This window comes from Jaculus jaculus, chromosome 2 (assembly GCF_020740685.1).
Source record: "Jaculus jaculus isolate mJacJac1 chromosome 2, mJacJac1.mat.Y.cur, whole genome shotgun sequence".
NCBI classification, from domain to species: Eukaryota; Metazoa; Chordata; class Mammalia; order Rodentia; family Dipodidae; genus Jaculus; species Jaculus jaculus.
The window spans coordinates 168,488,812-168,508,224 of NC_059103.1; the positions used below are offsets into that span (position 1 = coordinate 168,488,812).

A 19,413-nucleotide genomic window follows, 5' to 3' on the forward strand; every position below is an offset into this window, starting at 1 on the left:
TGCACTCGCGAACGAAATCAGAATCCGAAGGAGCGTCATCCCCATCGCCCCCCTCCCGAGGGCACCTCCCGAGCCCCGCAGAGCTTGCAACCACCAGAGCGTTTACTGGGCAGCGGGGCGGGCCGGCCCGAGCCCGCGGTGACGTCACGGGCCGGCGGGTCACGTGGCTCAGGCCGCCCCGCCCCGCCCCGCCCCTCCCCTCCCCAGCCGCCGCCGCCGCCGTCGCCGCCGCCGGGAGCTCCGGTGCAGCGCACTGCTTGGGGGTGGGCGAGCTCAAGTCCCCGCGGCTCGGAGCGGCTGGGAAGCGGCAGGCTAGCTCTCTTCTCCCCGCCGTCCCGTGGTGGTGGTGGTGGTGGTGGTGGGGGGAAACGACACCGACTCTTGGTTCTCTCCAACTTGGGTGCGAGCTAGCGCCGCGTCGCGCCGGCGGCCGGAGCGATGAAGATGGTCGCGCCCTGGACGCGGTTCTACTCCAACAGCTGCTGCCTGTGCTGCCATGTCCGCACCGGCACCATCCTGCTCGGCGTGTGGTACCTGGTGAGCACCGCCCGGCCGCGGGGCTGCATCGGCCGGCGACCCCCCCCCCCCCGCGCCGTGCCCCCCCGTCCCCTCCCCTCCCCTCCCCAGCACCCCCCCCTCCGCACACACACCCCTTTCTCTCCACGCCCCTGAGTCGTCTCTCTCTGGTCGGCCTCGGCCGCTCATCCGCCTAAAGTTGTATTATTAGAAAGTTAATTCTCGGGGTGACGGCTCGGCCAACCTGTGGCGGGGGAGGCCGCGGGCGCGGGCCGGGGACTCTGCGCTTCGTGCGCGCCCCGCTGCCCCGTCCGCTCTCCGCGCGCGCCTCTCCCGCGGGTTCGGGTCCCAGTTCAAACGGTTGGGGGGCTGCGGTCTCCCTCTGGCGAATGGGTCGTTTGTCCCCTCCCCCACCCTTTCTCCTCCTCTCGAAGTAGTTTTGAAGCTCTTCCACCGGGAAAGGCTTTGCCATGCGTGCGTGTGGTTGCGTTCCTGGAGTCGGTCCCGGGGAAGCCATTTTCCACCCACTCACTTCCCTGCCCATGGACAGGTGATCCCTCTAAAACAGGCACGGCAGGCACTTCGAGGTTCACCCCCCTCTCTCCTTCCCCTCCCTTCCTTCCTTTATCTCCCTTCTTCCTTTATCTCCTTCCTTGTTTCCTTCCTCCTTCCTCTCCTTCCCTCCCTTTCATTCTTTCACTTTTAGGTTGGCTCTTTCTTCTAAGGTCTCAAATAATGTGCACAGCAAGCAGCGATTCTCACGAACGGGCAGCGAGCAAACCTGGTGGAATCTTGTCCACTGTGCAGCCCGTGGTTGATTGTTGGCAACCCCGGACTGCACCAAATCAGAGCCGGATTCTTCTGCATTTTAGATTTTGTGACATCATGTTGGGAAGTTAGTCTTCAGCCACTTTACAGTGAATATTGCAGCAAGACGCGAGGAAATGCTTTTAAAAAAGGTAGTCAAGTAACCCCTGAAACTTTTCACTGAGAATGCATTTTTATCACCTTCAGCGTGAGTCAGTTTTTTGTTGGCTTATATTTAGTACTTGATAATTTTATTTATCTATTTTAGAAGCAGGGTCTTACTTTAGCCCAGGCTGGCCCGTAACTCACCAGGTTGGCCTCAAACTCGGTGCTATCTTTCTACCTCGGCCTCATGAATGTTGGGATTATAGGTGTCAGCTACCATGTTCGGCTGATACTTCTATTTTACTTTATTTGTGGATTTTCGAGGTAGGTTCTCATTCTAGCCCATGCTGACCTGGAATTCACTATGTAGACTCAGGCTGGCCTGGAACTCATAGCGATCCACCTACCTCAGCCTCCTGAGTGCTGGGATTAAAGGCACGTGCCACTACACCAGGCAATTTTCTATGTAATAGACAGTGTGTGTCTTCCTTGTGCCATTTTAAGCAAAAAAGAAAAAAGCTCTCATACCCTAACACTGTCTTTTTATAGTCTCAAGTTTCTTTTAGTTCATGCCCATTATGGCCACTCAATAGAAATTTTTAGCCTTAAAAGCTTCCAATCTTTGGTATGTGTGAGCTCTTAACTGCATTGTGAATGCAGATTGAACTTTGGTGTATTGGCTCAACCCTGACTTTTCTAAAAGCCAAAGTAGCTTCAAATAGTGCTTTTTACTGATGATCAGGGCAGACTCTTACAAATAAATATCTTGTGTCCTCCTCAAAAATGTACAAATCTGCCGACTTGCAAGTACCTCAGTGAATGTCATTTATAAAATCTAGGGCATTGCATTAGGCAAATGTACTACATGATCTACAGGAAAGATAAATCTACTTGAGCCCTGCTGTTGGCAGTCATCCAAGTAGACAGTATTGGTGTGGTAAAAGGAGGGTACTTGGCGGCATGTTTCCTCTAAGGTTGGAGCCTGCTCTTGGTGGATGTGTGCTGGTCTTAGCATCTGGAAATGTGACCTGCAAGAGAAATAGAAAGCTTCCAAGTACATGCAGATAGGAATGCTGCTTTCCCTAAACCTACTAAATGGGAAACCAGGTTGAAGTACCGAGTACTGGTGGTCTTTTTAAAAAAGTCTTACTTTTCACAAGACTGTTTGAGACTCTCCAACTCCTCTCCCCCTCCATGAGTTCCATCAGAGCTTTTTTTTTGGAGGCTAGGGTGCTGGGACACCCCCCCAAAACCTAGACACCTCCTGTTCTCCCCCCCCCACTTAATCCCTTACCAGTCATGAAATGGAGTCAGTTATTTACAAAGGGGAGTTTTCTGAAAAAAATGATAGGGATCGGGAAATGGACATGTACTCAAATAAGAGTCTACTGTTAAGCCGGGTGTGGTGGCATATGTCTTTAATCCCAGCAGAGGTAGGATAGCCATGAGCCTGAGGCTATCCTGAGACTACATAGTGAATTCCAAGTGAGACCGCACTAGAGTGAGACCCTATCTCGAAAAACAAAACAAAACAAACAAAAAAAGGCCACTGTTAACCAGATGAGTAAAGAAACTCTTTTTAGTGCATTCCTAACTATTTCAGTTGCTAAGTAGGTTCTTCATGCCAGGTACTGTTAGGTGCCTTGCGTAAGCTTAATTTTACATACTCCTAGTTAGGTCAGTTTTTAATTCCTGTTTTATAGATGAAAACTAAGGCTAAGAGAGCTGTGATAATTTATTTATAGTCCCTTGTTTATGGTCCTGTGTTCATTTTAAGCCTTGAAAATGCGTGTATTTTGTTTCTGCCTTGGAATAGCAAAAGTTTTCTTGAATTCAGTGATAAGACATTGATTGAGATAGTTGACAATTTTTGTCTTTCCCCCTTTATTGGACTATCATTAACATACAGTGAAATTCAGTTGTTGCTTGTTGAGCTCATTGAATTGACAAATGCATACCTCTGTGTAACCCAATCTCCTTGAGAACATTGCAAAATCCCAGAAGGCATCCTTGGTGGCTCTTGAAGCATTCTGTGTGATGCCTCTGTCACATAAGCCAAATTCTCCTGTGTCTGCTTTTTGTCCATTTCCTTTCTCTGAACACAATTTCTCTTCGATTCCATATATATGCTTATATAGCTTCTATTTTGTTGTTATTTTATGAATACTCCACAATTCATTTGTTGCTGCTGAACATTGAACATCGTTACACAAGATTTGTCTTTTTTTTTTTTTTTCTTTTTCCTTCCAGGTAGGGTATTGCTTTAGCCCAGGCTGACCTGGAATTCACTATGTAGTCTCAGGCTGGCCTCGAACTCATAGCAATCTTCCTAAGATATGTTTTTTTGTGTGTTTTAAATTATATTTTTGGTTTTTGAGATAGAGTCTTACTGTAGCCCAAGCTGACCTTGAATTCACTATGTAGTTTAGGCTGGCCTCAAACACACAACGATCCTCCTACCTCTGTCTCCAGAGTGCTGGAATTAAAAGCATGCTCTACCACACCTGACTGTTCTTATTTTTTTTTTTTTAATATTTTACTTATTTATTTGTAAGAGGGGAGTGGGGGAGAGAATCTACGAGATTCAGTGTGCCAGGGTTTTCTGCACCTGCAAATGAACTCCAGCTGCATGTGCCATTTTGTACAGCTGGCTTTATGTGGGTACTGGGGAATTGAACCTAGGCCATCAGGCTTTGCACACAAGTGCCTTTAACCACTGAGCCCCCTCTCCAGTGGGTAGATGCCTGAGAGTGGAGTTGTTGGTCCTTGATCAAGCGTGTTTCACTTAATAAGAAAGTGCTAGCCAGTATTCCAAAGTGGTTCTACCAGTCTGCTCCACAAGTTAGTCACATACGAGAAGTTCTAGTTATCCCACATACTGGCCAGTATTTTGGTGTGGCCAGTCTCTTAGCTGGTATAGTGGCTCTAGTTTGAATTCACCTCATGAACAATGATGTAAAAATTTGCCTTTGGTTATTGGCCAGTTGCATGACTCTTCGTGAAAGTGCTATTTACTGCTCAACCCTTTTACCATCCACACTCCCCACCAAAAAAAGAAAATAACCTTGGAGCTGGGTTTCCTCGTTTTTTTTTTTTTTTTTTCTCCTATCAAAATAGTTCTGTATACCTTCTCTAGACAAGTGTTCACATCCTGAGGTTCAACCAGCGTGTGGGACATGGGTCATAGGGGCGGTTATATGCAGGACTGTGCCTTTTTGTAGAAGGCACTTGAGCATTGAAGGATTTTGGTGCTTTCTCTCAAATTTGCCATTTAAACTCTTAGCTACTCTCTTAAACTCTCCCCACTTGATTTCTCAGTTTTTCTACCCCAATCTCTTCCTTTATTCCATCTTCATGTTTATTGGTTTTGGTCAGACTTTCTGGCTATCCTCCTCAGTCTGCCCTGTTGTTACTCTGGGCTGCCATTTCACTTCACTGTAGAAATGCAATGGTTCTCCCTCCTTAATAGTTAACACAGTGCCCCTTCTCTTCCCTCTTCCTTTTTAGATACAAATAGCTTTGTCAGTTGCAAGCCAATCCTTTTGTTTGTTTGTTTGAAACAGTCTCACATAGCCCAGCCTGGTCTCAAACTGTGGCTGAAGATGACATCTTTCTCATCCTTCTACCTCTACTTCCACCTCCAGGATGCTGGGATTACAGATATGCACCACCATGAACCAGGGGCTTCATGCATGCTAGGCAAACACACACACTACCAACTGTGATGCATCCCCATTCACCCTTAGATCATTGTTTTGCCTCCCGGGTAGAGTCTCACTCTAGCCCTAGCTGACCTGGAATTCACTATGTAGTCCCAGGCTACCCTTGAAGTCATGTGGATCCTCCTACCTCTGCCTCCCTAGGACTAAAGGCATGTGCCACCCCACCCCTGCTTTTTAAAAAAATATTTATATTTTTTAAATTTGCAAACAGGGAGGAGGGAGAGTGGGGGGGGAGAGAGAATGAATGGATCAGTGAATGACAATGGGCATCCCAGGCCTCTAGCTGCTACAAACTCCAGAAACATTCCCCCCTCCCCCTTAGTGCATCTATCTGGCTTAAGGTGGATACTAGGGAATCAAATCCAGATTGTTAAGCTTTGCAGGCAAGTGCCTTAACTGCTGAGCCATCTCTCCAACCCCTTTTTTGTGGCCTGCCCCCAGATAGGGTCTTACTCTAGTCCAGGCTGACCTGGAACTATGGCCTCAAACTCACTGTGATCTTCTTACCTCTGTCGCTGAGTGCTGGATTTAAATTTAAAGACATTTACTGCTGCTTTTTTTCCTTCTTTTTTTTTTTTTTTTGTCTTTCAAGGTAGGGTCTCACTCTAGCTCAGGCTGACCTGGCATTCACTATGTAGTCTCAGGGTGGCCTCGAATTCACCTACCTCCTGAGTGCTGGGATTAAAGTCATATGCTACCACACCTGGCTTCTTTTTCCTTTTTTTTTTTTTTTTTTTTTTAAAGAGGATATGTAGCCCTACCTGATCTGATAATGTATTCATTATGTAGCCCAAGCTGGCCTCAATTAAAACTCACAGCAATTCTCTTGTCTCAGCCTCCCCAAGTGCTGGGACTACTGGTGTGCACCACGGTGCTCAGCCTGCAAACTCAGAATCTTTTTTTTTTTTTTTCTTGAGGTAGGGTCTCACTCTAGCCCAGGCTGACCTGGAATTCACTAGGGAGTCTCAGGGTGGCCTCGAACTCATGGCAATCCTCCTACCTCTGCCTCCCAAGTGCTGGGATTAAAGGCACGCGCCACGATGCCTGGCTTCAAACTCAGAATCTTTACTCAGGTTCATTCTGATTTGACAAGTTTAAATTATCTGGCCATCTCTGAACCAAGCACTGGGGCTAGGGATATATGGCTGGACTAAGGTCTGGGGTAGTCTCTAGTTCTTGAACTATAGATTAGGAGGGATGTGAACTGGGGAGTAAGATTGATTTTCCCTGAGAGTGAAGGGGCAATTCTTTTCCCAAGATTCTGAGGTGGATACTGGGAGAAGGGGAAGAATTCTTGGAAGACAATGAAAAATACCTGTGACATTTCCCTAGGATAAAGACCACAGTTGCTTTAGAGATATTTTTACCCTTAGGACCTCCATTTCTCACACAGTTAATAAGCATGCCTGTTGCTTTGTAATTTTACTGTTTTACCCTGTGGCTCTGGTGGTAGAGGGAGCTTTTCTTACTAACTTAGGATGGGTACCCTTTTGTACTTATCCTTTTCTATAAATTCATAATTGTATTTTAGAAATTTAGTCACTCAGCAATTATATACTGAATTCCTTTTTATACTGAACACTATTCATAGGGTAGTTGGCAGTTTATGAGATTATAAAGGATGAAAGGTCAGAACAGCTGTTCTCATTGGCTTTCCCACCTGGTCTTTGAAGTCAACTATGTATGTGTGATTCATGAAGGCCTGGCGGCTTGTGTGCTCAAGCCTTTTTGGGATCTTTGTATATCCAGAGAAGTTCTGGTGTTAAAACTATTGACTTCTGTCTGCATACTGGGCAGTAAAACTGACATCATCGTGTATTTGTGGGGTGATTGATAGCTTTTAGTTGTTTTTCATGTTCAAAGCAACCCTGGATCAGACTCTGTAGGTGGCAATGTGCTGCTCATATAAGATTAAGAGTTTGATGACTGGGGAGATGGCCCAGTAGTTAAAGGTGCTTACTTGCAAAGCCTGCCAGCCCAGGTTCTTTTCCACAGGACCTACATAAAGTCAGACCCAAGAAAATGGTGCAGACACCTGACATTTGTTTGTAGCAGCAAGAGACCCTGGTGCTCCCCTATACACCTGCACATGTGCAAATAAATACAGTTTAAGGGTTGGAGAGATGGCTTAGCAGTTAAGGTGCTTGCCAGCAAAGCCAAAGGACCGTGGTTTGATTCCCTAGTACCTATATAAAACATAAAACCAGATAGATGCATAAGGTGGCCCTTATGCCTGGCGTTTGTTTGCAGTGGCTAGGAGGCCCTAGTGTGACTATTCTCTCTCCCCCCCACACACACCTCTTTCAACCTCTCAAATAAATAAATAAAATTTAAAATATGTTTTTAAAAATAATTTCCAGCCATCAGATTCTGTTACCTATGCTATAAGTCAGGGCAAAATTACAGGTTGACTCATGGTACCATATAGTTTCAGACCATCTGAAAGATTGAAAATCGAGACTGAAGAGTTGGATTTTATTCTGTAGGCAGTGGGGAACCATTGAGGAATCATGAAGAGAGGTAATAAGCTAAGTTTGTTTATTTATTTATTTATATATTTTGTTTTTTTATGAGATAGGGTCTTACTATAGCCCAGGCTGACCGGGACTTCATTTTAACTTATTTCATTATTTGGGGACAGGTGAGAGAGAAAGAATGGGCATGCCAGGGCCTCTAGCCACAGCAAAGGAACTCCAGACACATGTGCCCCCTTGTGCATCTGGCTTATGTAGATACTGGGGAATTGAACCTGCGTTCTTAGGCTTTGCAGGCAAGCTCTCCATCTCTCCAGCAACCTCCTCCCCCCCCCCCCCCACACACAGGTAGAGTCTCACTCTACCCTGGCTGACCTGGAAGTCACTCTTTAGTGTCAGGCTGGCTTTGAACTCACAGTGATCCTTCTACCTCAGCCTCTGGAGTGCTGGAATTAAAGGTGTGCGCCACCATGCCTGGCTTTTTTTTTTGGACACAGTTTAAATATGATCTTCTAAAAATACTTGGAGATGAGGCAGAGAATATGGGGAAGAAAGAGAAAGAGTGCACCAGGGGCCCCGTGCCATTGTAAATGAACTCCAGATGCATGTGCCACTTTGTGCATCTGCCTTTATGTGGGTACTGGTGGTTCAAACCACAGTCTTTGCAAGCAAGCACCTTTAACCAGGTGAGTCATCTCACCAGGCCCAGTCTCACTGTACGTAGCCATGGCTGGCTATGTAGTGGTATATAGATCAGGTCCGCCTTGAGCCCGATCCTCCTGTCTCTCTCTGTCTTCCCTGTGCTGGGATGAGAAGCAAGCACCTCCACTCAGGGCTTAGCTAGTTTTCAAGGAAGATTAAAATGTCAGGGTGCTTTTGATGTCTGGAAAACCAGGTCAGGGTGTGTGTGTTACAGCCTTTCGATATTAGATGTAGCTGGTTCCCATTCCTTACAGCCTAGGCATCTCATTTGCTAATGGCCTGAGTAAAATAGCTAGTTTTAGGGATATATGTGTGTGTGTGTGTGTGTGTGTGTGTGTGTGTGTGTGTGTGTGTGTTGGGGGGAGGAGGGCAGAGAGCCTAGGGCCTTGCAGACTTTAACTATCTGATTTAAGGATTTGAGCAATGAGAAATGTTGCATTTTTAAAACACAGGTCCTTCCTTTCCCCAGGAAAAAGAATTAAGAACAATTGTGTAAAATATTGTCTGGTAGAGTATTTAATGATACTGAGTAGTTTTAAAGCTTTTGTTGCTAAACATTATTAGTAAAAGTTTTGTTATACCGAGCATTCATCAGCACATTTTCAGGCAAGCTGGCCAAGAATAAAAGTTTGCTATCAAAGAGCTGTTTATTAATATCTAACTCCTTGGCACTCTTTCAAGTATATTTAACAAAACACCAAGTATAAAGTGGTTAATAGGAGTTTTTCTTTACAAAGATTATGTTTAAAGGGTACTGCAATATACTGGGCATGGAGTCACATGCCTATAATCCCAGCACTAGGGAGACCGGCGAGAGGATTACTGCAGTTTACCTATATCACAAGGCCATGCCAAAAAGGGAAAGCATGCTGTGTATTTGTTTTGTCAACTTTCAATCTCTATCATGTAGGAAGAGCCAGAATTATCTTTCCCTACCCTTTTGGGAAGCTTTTTACTCTGAGGTGTGGGCCGCCATGCCAGCTGGTACTCTTGTTGCTGTCCATGTGGCAGGTTGCTGGTCGGAATGATGGCTGAGCCCTGGCAGTTTAAGCTCTCTCCTGTTCCCCTGGCTCTCTAGAGTTTCGGGTGGGAATCGCAGTGCTAGAAACTGGTTATGTCATTTTCCTTGACACAAAGATGATACTCAGTCACTGTGACACAAGTTATCTCTTTGCATAGCAGCTTTCAAGGGAGAATTTTTTTTTTTTTTCTCAAGGAGATTGTCAGGGGTTCAGGAAGTATTTACCATTCACACTTAATCACAACAGTTTGTTTATAAATCTTAATTTGTTTTTTAAAAAATGTATTATTTATTTATTGCAAGCAGAGAGAGGGAGAGAGTAAATGAATATGAATGGGCATGCCAGGGCCTCTACCTGCTTAAGGAACTCTAGATGCATGCACCACTTTGTGCATCTGGCTTTATGTGGGTACTGGGGAATCAAACTCCGGTCCTTGGACCTTGTAAGCAAGTACCTTAACTGCTGAGCCATATCTCCATCCCTTATTATTATTATTATTATTTTGGTTTGTTTTTCGAGGTAGGGTCTTACTCTAGCTCAGGCTGACCTGGAATTCACTATGTAACATCAGGGTGGACTCTCTGCTATCCCCTACCTCTCCCTCCCGAATGCAGAGATTAAAGGTTTGTGCCACCCTGCCCAGCTCCTTAATTGGTTTTTAAAAAATTAATATTTCATGTAGATCAGATTTTTTTTTTTTTTTTGGTATTAAAATAGAGACACAAGTGAGCAAAGAGAATCTACCAAATAAGAGTGTGGCATGGAGGGGCAGTCTGTAGAAAGCTGACCCTAACCCAAAAGCTCATTACAGACAGTCTCTTTAAAGCTGGTGCTGGGGGGACAGCCTCAGGGAGAAAACTGATTGGTTAGCTCAGGTTATTTCAGGTTACCTTTTGTGTAGAGATTAGCCGCCCCCCCCCCCTTCATTATCATGCCAATTGAAACTGGCTGGTTTGGGAGATTTGACTATTATCTCTGTTTCTAATCCTGATTTCGCTGGCTGTCAGATAAACAGTTTAGTTTCAGTTTGGAGACTTGGAGCTGCTGGGTGAGGACTCAAGTCTGTTGGGTCCTCAGCAGTAGCTTAGTCCAAAACAATGGCCTCCTGGAGGTGTTATTTATTTATTTTTTTGGTTTTCTGAGGTAGGGTCTCATGCTGGCTCAGGCTGACCTGGAATTCACTGTCTAGTAGCCAGGTGGCCTCAAATTCTCTGATCCTCCTACCTTGGCCTCTGGAGTGCTGGGATTAAAGTTGTGTGCCACCATGCCTGGCCTGTAGTTTTCATTCAATAATAAAGTTTCAAAATATTGTAGTGGCTAGAGGTCCTGGTATGCTCATTCTGTCTGTGTCTATGTGTTTAAAAAAATAAGGTTGAACCATGGTGCTGCATGCCTTTATTCCGCAGTTGGGAGCCAGATGTATTGGGTCGCCATGAGTTCAAGGCTACTCTGAGATTACATAGTGAATTCCAGATCAGCCTGGATGAGAGCGAGACCATACCTTGAACACTCAGCACCCACCCAAAAAAGATTGAGCCTTTTTCTTCCTTTTATAGTTTACATATCTAAAATTATATGGCTAGTGAGTTCCATGGTGCAGGCATGGTGAAGTGTGCCTTTGGTATGGAATAGTGATGACTGGTTGTGTTTTTCCACGTGGGAGGCCTTGGCACTGGCCAAGATGGGGGTGTTACCAGGTGAACTGGAAGGAGCTTCCCACCTCCCTAAGGCATGTCTCTGGGTCAGATGTTTCAGGGTTAAACTGTTGGGAGGTAAAGAAGCAAATGGCAGGTAAACCTGAGGTTCTGCTGTTCTGAATAGCATTATCTGGGCCTGCATTGTTAAGCTAACTCTTTAAAGAGAGATAAGCTGCTTTTTATTGGTACATTCTTGGTGACAGACCTACCTCACACCCCCCAGGTGCCTCCTGTAACTGACAAACAGAGCCTTTCACAAGTCCCTTTTTCTTTCTTCCCTCTCATCTTCTAAGATGCACCAAATTCTTCACTATCTTTAAAATTACTTTTATAGCTGTAACTTTCACATGTGAATTGTGATTTATGGTTTAACTCCTATCCAGTTTTTGCCATAAACATTTTGTAGTGTTTTGTTTTTGGATTGTTTGTTTTTTCCCTAATAAAAGCTGACACTCCGACCGCTTGGGGTTGTTCTCCGAGATCCCATGCTTTGATGTGCACTTTGTGAGTCAGTGGTCTTGCTTGTGTGACACCGGACCCCACTGCAATACCAATCCGAGTTAGATTTTTTGTGTTGTTGTTTCGAGGTAGGGTCTCACTCTAGCTCAGGCTGACCTGGAATTTACTGTGTAATCTCAGGGTAGCCTTGAACTGTGGTGATCCTCCTACCTCTGCCTCCCGAGTGCTGGGATTAAAGGCATGCACCACCATGCCCGGTTGTTTTGTTTTTTGAGGTAGGGTCTCACTCTAGCTCAGGCTGACCTTCCAGTCTTTTTTTAAGATGGTCTGACAAATTGTCCGAATTAGTTTTCAGCGTGAGATTCCTGGGATTTTAATTATTTGGAGTTCCTTTTGTCAATAGTCTGGTAGCCTAAGGGAGGGTACAAGGGGGGGGGTGTCTCCTTTTAGAATACCTCCTCTCCTGCCAAAATGTTTATGAACGTTTGCCTTGCTTTTGTTGATATTTTTCGAGGTAAGGTCTCGAGGTAAGGTCTCGCTGTAGACCAGACTGACCTGGAATTCACTGTGTCATCTCAGGTGTCTCAGGGTGGCCTCGAACTCACAGCGATCCTCCTACCTCTGCCTCTTTAAAAAAAAAAAATTTTTTTTTTTTTTGAAAAAAGGTCTCTGACTGCTGAGGCTGGCCGTGAATTCCTGATTCTTTTGCCTCTAATTCCCAAGTGCTTGCTGACACTAGGAGAAATTAACATTACATATAATTGAAGACATGAATTTATTTACAGTTTGGGCAGTGTTACAGTTCATGGTGAAGATGAAACAGAGGCCAGCAAGCATATGCATATGTGGATTTAGTCCTAGGCCTTCCCTACTGGACCTCCGGAGCTTGTCTTTCTCTGCACCAGGAGTCAAGGCCTGGGGTGGGCCATTTCACTTCCTAGCCTGGTATTTCCTGTATGTATGCTAATACCCAGGGTCCTGCTTACCATTGAACAAGGCCGGATGGGATGAGCCCCCTTAGCCTTCCTGAAGAAGAGACAGGATCTTATCTGTACCTTGAAATCGAATGACAGATTTCACTCCCAGTGAACTGATAGTAGATTGGAATATAAAACCAGGATGCCAATTTTGTCAGTATTCAGTGGAGATAGATAATTGTCATTGAGGTGAGCCTCCTGTCCTCAGGTCTTTGTATCCTTTTCCTAAGAGGACACTAGTTATGAGGGTAGAATGATTTGAATACTTAACAGCACTTCCTCAAGACAGCCTGCTGGATCCGACTTTGCAAAAGAGGAAAGAGCAAGTCCTGAGGCTTTGAGGCTTTGAGGGTAGAAGGAGTTTGCCTCTTGGATGGTTCTTTATTAAAGCCTTAATTTTGATTTCCTTTTCCCTCTAGCTTGGTGGTCTCAGTCTTTTTTTCTCTCGATTTTTGTTGATTTTTTTCTGGACTCCACCCCCACTTTGTGTTAGTTGGTAGGGTCTCCCTCTGTAGTCCTGAGCTGGCTTTGAACTCACAGTGATCCCCCTACCTCTGCCTCCTGGGTGCTGGGAAAAAAGGCATATACCACCACACCTGGCTACTTTTAACTTCGATAACTGGTATTGAAGGTGTTGGAACAGAGGTGCAGAGATGAGAGAGAAGCGATTACCAAATCTTTTCCTGTTAATAGGCCACAAGGGGGCTGGCCTTGCTGCTGGAGGCTGCTCCGTGTTTTTTTCCTGGGGGGGAGGCTTGTTGGGTACAGCTCTCTGGCACCATATAAGTTCTGGCCTGATGGAAGGCAGAGCACCTGGAGGACAGTGAGTCATTTTTCCATGAATGGGAGATGGACATTGCATGCCTCACTTCCACTTATCCCAGTGGCTGAAATGACAATATGACCTAGCCACCAGGGAGGGTGAGAGACACTATTATTAGCTGGACAGTTCCAGACCCAGTATGCCTGAGCAGAATAAATTTCAAGGGACATCTAGTAGGCTGGAGGCAGGATAGAAAGACAGGAAAATTAAGGGGACATAAAGGGAAAAGGAGCTCCTCATCAGAGTCAAGTTGAGGTGTCCTGCCAGCTGAGAGTTAACAAAATTTGCTGTATCAGTTGCCTGTGTACAGATACTTCTTTTTTCATAGACATATATGTATTTTTTAATATTTAATTTAATTTATTTATTTATTTGACAGAGAAAGGGGAAGAGAGTGAGAGAATGGGTGTACCAGGATCTCCAGTCACTGCAAACGAATCCAGACGCATGCACCCCCTTGTGCATCTGGCTAACGTGGGTCCTGGGGAATCGAATCTGGGTCCTTTAGCCTTGCAGGCAAATGCCTTAACCGCTAAGCCATCCCGCCAACCCCGATGTATGTATTTATGTATGTATGGTAAATCAAAATAGCTGGGGGGTGTGGTGGTACATGCCTTTAATCCCAGGCTGAGATAGGAGGACCTCTGTGAGTTTGAGGCCATTTTGAGACTACTAATTCCAGGTCAGCCTGGACTAGAACAAGAACCCTACCATGAAAAAATTAAAAAAAAAAAAAAAAAAGTAGCTGGGTGTGGTGGCGCACGCCTTTAATCCCAGCACTTGGGAGGCAGAGGTAGGAGGATCGCTGTGAGTTTGAGGCCACCCTGAGACTCCTTAGTGAATTCCAGGTCAGCCTGGGCTAGAGTGAGAACCTACCTCAAAAACAAAAACAACAACAACCAAAAAGTAATGAACCATGGCTATTTTATAATTGAAGTTGTTAAAAAAGGATGTTATAGATAGAATCACAGATCTTATGGGTAACAGAATATTAGAATACAAAGACCACGTTATGTTCAGGACCAAAAATGCTGCCTTTTGGGATTTATTTAGGGTTGTTTAGAGACACATGATCTTGTGCAGGAGCCCAGACTGGCCTTGAATCATATGTAGCCCAGGTTAGTTTCAACTTTGTAGAAATTCTGCATCAGCCTCTCAAGTATGAGCCTTCACTCTGCCCCTTCTGTGCTTTATATTTCCTCTTACATATGTCAGCCATTAACTTAATATTGTGGTACTGCCACTCCCTCCCAAGGTAGAGTCAGTCCTCTGTAGCCCAGGCTGGCCTCAACTTCACAGTGATCCTACTTCTGTCTTACAAGAGCTGGGATTAAGGCATGTGCCACCATGCCTGATAGTACTTGGTACTTTTTAATGCCTGATCTAAACTAGACTCTCTTTGGACTGCCTCTTCATAGTCATAGGTTCAGAATGTTCCATAAGACTGGAGAGATGGTGGTTAAGGTGCTTTCCTGCAAAGTCTAATGTCCTGGGTTTGATTTCCCAGTACCCACAAGAAGCCAGATGCACAGTGGCACATTAGGAAGAAACAGGAATGAAGCTAGAGAGACTCAATAGCAGAGACAGACTTTATTCCAAAAAGCCATAGAAGGGCTCTAACCAACAGACTAGGTCATACTTATGGGACATTGGGGTAATTGGAATTCATTGGTTGCCACCAGGGCATGGACCACTTTAGGGAAATGACAAGTGGACTGGACAGGTGGTTTTTGATCATTCCAGGAAAGTGATTACTGAGTTGGGTGGTCTAAGTCATTCTGGGAAACAAGGAGTTATAATGAAATGTCTCTCAGAGTCCAAAAATGGAGACAGGGCTAGAGAGATGGCTTAGCCATTAAGGCGCTTGCCTGCAAAGCCTGAGGACCCAGGTTTGATTCTCCAGTACCTACATAAGCCATGTACAAAGAGGTGCATGCTTCTGGAGTTCTTTTGCAGTGGCTGGAGGCCCTGGCACAGCCATTTTCTCCACCCCCTCCCCAACACACACTGTCTGTCTCTGCCTCTTCTCTCTTTCTCTCTCTCTCTCTCTCTCCCTCAAATAAATAAAATATTTTTTTAAGGGCTGGAGAGATGTCTTAGCAGTTAAGGTGCTTGCCTGCAAAGCCTAAAGACCCAGGTTTGAGTCACCAGTACCTATGTAAAAGCCCGATGCACAAGGTGGTGCATGTGTCTGGAGTTCATTTGCAAGTGGAGGTCCTGGTACGCCCATTCTCTATCCACTTCTTTCTCTGTCTCCCAAAGTAAGTAAATAAATAAAATATGTTTAAAATTTCTCTTGTTTTTTTTTTTTGAGGTAGGGTCTCTCTCTCTCTCTCTAGCCCAGGCTGACCTGGAATTCACTATGTAGTCTCAGGCTGGCCTCAAACTCACAGTGATCCTCCTATCTCGGCCTCCTGAGTGCTGGGATTAAAGGGGTGTGTCACCACGCCCATCTAGGCTTGTGTTTTGAGTGTGTATAGTACCAGCCTAAGAATAAGGATCAGAACCTAAACAAGTCCAGTCAGAGAGACTGGGATTCCTCTGCTACCTTGGTGAGAGTGGCTGTCTGGCGCACTCCTTTGGAAAGCATTCTGGGCCTGCTTCCTCATGTCAGCAGACTTGGCCAGGTATGTGACTGCAGGTGGTGGCTTATTGGGAGGACCCTGGGGTTTCACAGATGGTGAAAGACTCAGTGATTCTTAGAAACTATACCCAAGCGTATGGATGCCATACGTGCAGGTGTCCTAGAATCCAAGTGTCTACATGTCATATGTGCAGGGACCTTAGAACCCAAGGGTTTCCACCTGTGGAATGGTGTCCTAATCGTTGCGTGTCCACAGGCAAACTTTCACTCATCTGAAATGGTCTGTGTGAGAATACTTGATTTCTGACTAAGTTAATCACTCTTGAGGAAGCTAAACAAGTGGATGGTGGGTGTGTAGACTTGCAGGTGAAAACAAGGGACCTACCTGGTTGAGGGCACAAAAACTACTTTTATTTTTTGGTGAGGAAGACTTTTTATTCATATTTTTACTTTTTTGTGTGTGGGGGTTCGAGGTAGGGTCTCACTCTGGTCCAGGCTGACCTGGAATTCACTATATAGTCTCAGAGTGGCCTCAAACTCATGGCGATCCTCCTACCTCTGCCTCCTGAGTGCTGGGATTAAAGGTGTGTGCCACCATGCCTGGCATATTTTTGCTTTTTATTGACAATTTCCATACATATAGTCAGTGTACGTTGATCATAATCTCCTTTGACCACCCTCCTTTGACTCCCTCTACTCTTCTCCTTTTCAACTAGTATACTTGCATGTTTTATTATTATTTATTTTTTTGTTTTTGAAGGTAGGGTCTCACTTTAGCCCAGGCTGACCTGGAATTCACTATGGAGTCTCAGGGTAGCCTCGAACTCATGGTGATCCTCCTACCTCTGCCTCCCAAGTGCTGGGATTAAAGGCGTGCGCCACCATGCCTGGCTCATTTGCATGTTTTAAATATTTGCTTATTGAACTGGGACGTGATAAAAGTACAACTGCTGTTTTATTGCTTGAATCCTTTCAGTCTACTGCCCTGACAACAGGTTCCGAGACAGATTCTGTCAGTGTTGCCCACATTTACTTACCTCTGCTTCATTTTTATCCTGAAAGGTGTGTGTGTGTGTGTGTGTGTGTGTGTGTGTGTGAGATGCAGAATTATAGGTGGGCATTTCCCCTTCTCCTTTCCAGCATGTTGAATATATAACCCAATTGTCATCTGGTTTCTTGGGTTTCCCATTAAATCTGAGTATTTCTTAGTCTGACCTGACTTTTTTTTCCCAGCTTTGTTGAGTGGGGTAAACTTATCATTGAATTTGTGATTTTTGTTAGAAACTGTCCTTTGATTTATTGCTTCGGCAACTTATTAAACATTGCCTGCTTTTATTATTCAGTTCAAAGGAATACTAAGAGTGGCTTGTCATCATGATTGTATTTCCTTGGAGTTTTTCTTAACATTCTATTCTTTTAAAACATTTTTCGTTTTTAATAAATGCACGTGTGTGGGTGTGGGTGTATACACGTGTGTATGGGCACACCAGGGCCTCTTGCCACTGCAGACACATACTGGATGCTTGCACCACTTTCTGCACCCAGTTTATGTGGGTGGATTAGGAAGTGACATCCCAGGAGGGCAGGCTTTGTAAGCACGAGCCTTAACCATGGAGTCATCTGCCTGGTCCCCAACAGTCACGTCTTAGTCACACAGTCTGTTACCCTAAAATTGTGTGTGCTGTTGTTTTTGTTTCTCAAACATTTGAAGTCTGACTTTCTAGTGTTTAGTATGTCATCACTTTCCCGTGAAGTCTTTCACCTACATGTGTCTCCCCTCCTTGCCCCTGCCACCACCGCTGCTATAGTTCATTTTCACTCTGAATTAAACATCTAGCTTATTTGATTCTCTTCCCCACCATATAACATGCTGTCTTGAGGGGCTGGCCGTCATATACATTTGACGTTTAGTTAACATAATTCCTGTCATACATGTGTTGCTTAGAATTTTTGCACAGTTGAATGAGTAAGTAAAACAAGTCTATAGCACTTAAAAGTACAAAAATTTTACCAACTGGTTTCCACAAGAAAACACATGAATGTACAATGTCATCCTGCCCCCCGCCCTCCAGCAGGCAGGATAGGGGAAGCAAGAAGGGCGGCCTGTGGTTTTCCCGTCTTATCCTAAAGCATAAGTGAGACCCCAACCAAGCAAAGGACCAACTTCCCACCATGCTTGGAAACCCACAGACCACTTCACTCCTGGAAGCCTAGGGAAGCAGCCGAGAAGACAGGGTGGAGGCAGACAAATGCTAGCTGCAAGAAGGTGCCTAGAGTCCTGGATCCAGCCCTGTGACATCGCCAGAGGAGTGTTGTGGGCTGATTAGACATGTGCAGGTTAGACCGCTCCATGGCAGAGATTGATAGCTGCTCCTTACCTACCAAGTGTCCGGGAATTGGCAACACTGCCGGAGCATCTATGGTGATCCAAACGAGCCACAAGCCGTGTTTCCCGTATTTGGGGCTTTCTTGATCTTCAAGTCCGATAATTCTAACCAGCAACAAGTCTCTGGCATTCCAATTCCACCCCTCCAGCTAGGCTACTCACAGTCCTGGGAAACTTCATTGGGGCCGGCATCTCCGCTGGGTCTCCACTGCAAGCCAGGTTCATCTTCATGGCCCCATGGGGTCTCTGTGCAGGCAACCCGCAAACCTGCTTCACACTGCCCATGGCCATTTCCAAAACACAAGACCGTGTTGCAAACTCAATGACCCTCTTTCCAGCATTTCTTATACTCCACGATACCAGGTAGGGTGCCAATTTGTTGATCCAGTGGGGAATAAAGCAGACTTTGAAGAACAGGACACTCCTTGAGCACTCAGGCCCCTTCAAAAGAGTCGACATTCTTCTTGTTGCCCCAGCGCAGGTCAGCTAGCCCAGTCTCAAAGGTTGTAATCTCTCATTTGCAGCTGAACAGGCAACAGTTCCCCCAAAGATTTTTCTTTCTGTGCCATATCCCTCTGCTCACACCAGTTCATTTCTACGCAAAGCAACCCTGCACAACTTCTCAGGACATGGGCACAAGAGCAAGCTTCTCACACAGACTGCTAGCCCAGTCCAAGCACAGCTCTTTCTCACCCTCATAAGCCAAACCTCACAGTCCATAGTTCTTATTGCATTCAGGTCTTGCAGTACAGACCAGAATAGTCCATCAAGCTGTACTTACAGCACTGCAAGGCATCTCTTAGTTCAAGATTTCAAATCCTTCCACATTCCTCTTGAAAATCAGCTACAAAAGGCCAAAGCCACACAGTCGGGTGTCTGGCAGCAATCCCACTCCTTGGTACCACTTGACTGTTGCAGTCCGGTTCGCATTGCTGGTAGAAATCACCCAACCAAGAGCAGCTTCTGGGAAAAAGAGATTTATTTTGGCTTACAGGCTCAAGGGAAAGCTCCACGATGGCAGGGGAAAACGATGGCATGAGCAGAGGGTGGACATCACCCCCTGGCCAACATAAGGTGGGCCACAGCAACAGGAGGGTGTGCCAAACACTGGCATGGGGAATCTGGCTATAAAGCCCATA

The 19,413-nt window shown here is 45.4% G+C and overlaps 1 protein-coding gene across 1 annotated transcript in view; it reads left to right on the forward strand.

Annotated features, from left to right (window-relative positions):
- The first annotated feature begins 220 nt into the window (after positions 1-220).
- Positions 221-19,413, forward strand: part of Laptm4b (lysosomal protein transmembrane 4 beta) — a 66,407-nt gene continuing 47,214 nt past the window's right edge. The window contains exon 1 of the mRNA XM_045143359.1: positions 221-537. Within this exon, the coding sequence (XP_044999294.1) occupies positions 439-537 (99 nt within the window). The 5' untranslated portion in view covers positions 221-438. The remainder of the gene's footprint in view (positions 538-19,413) is intronic.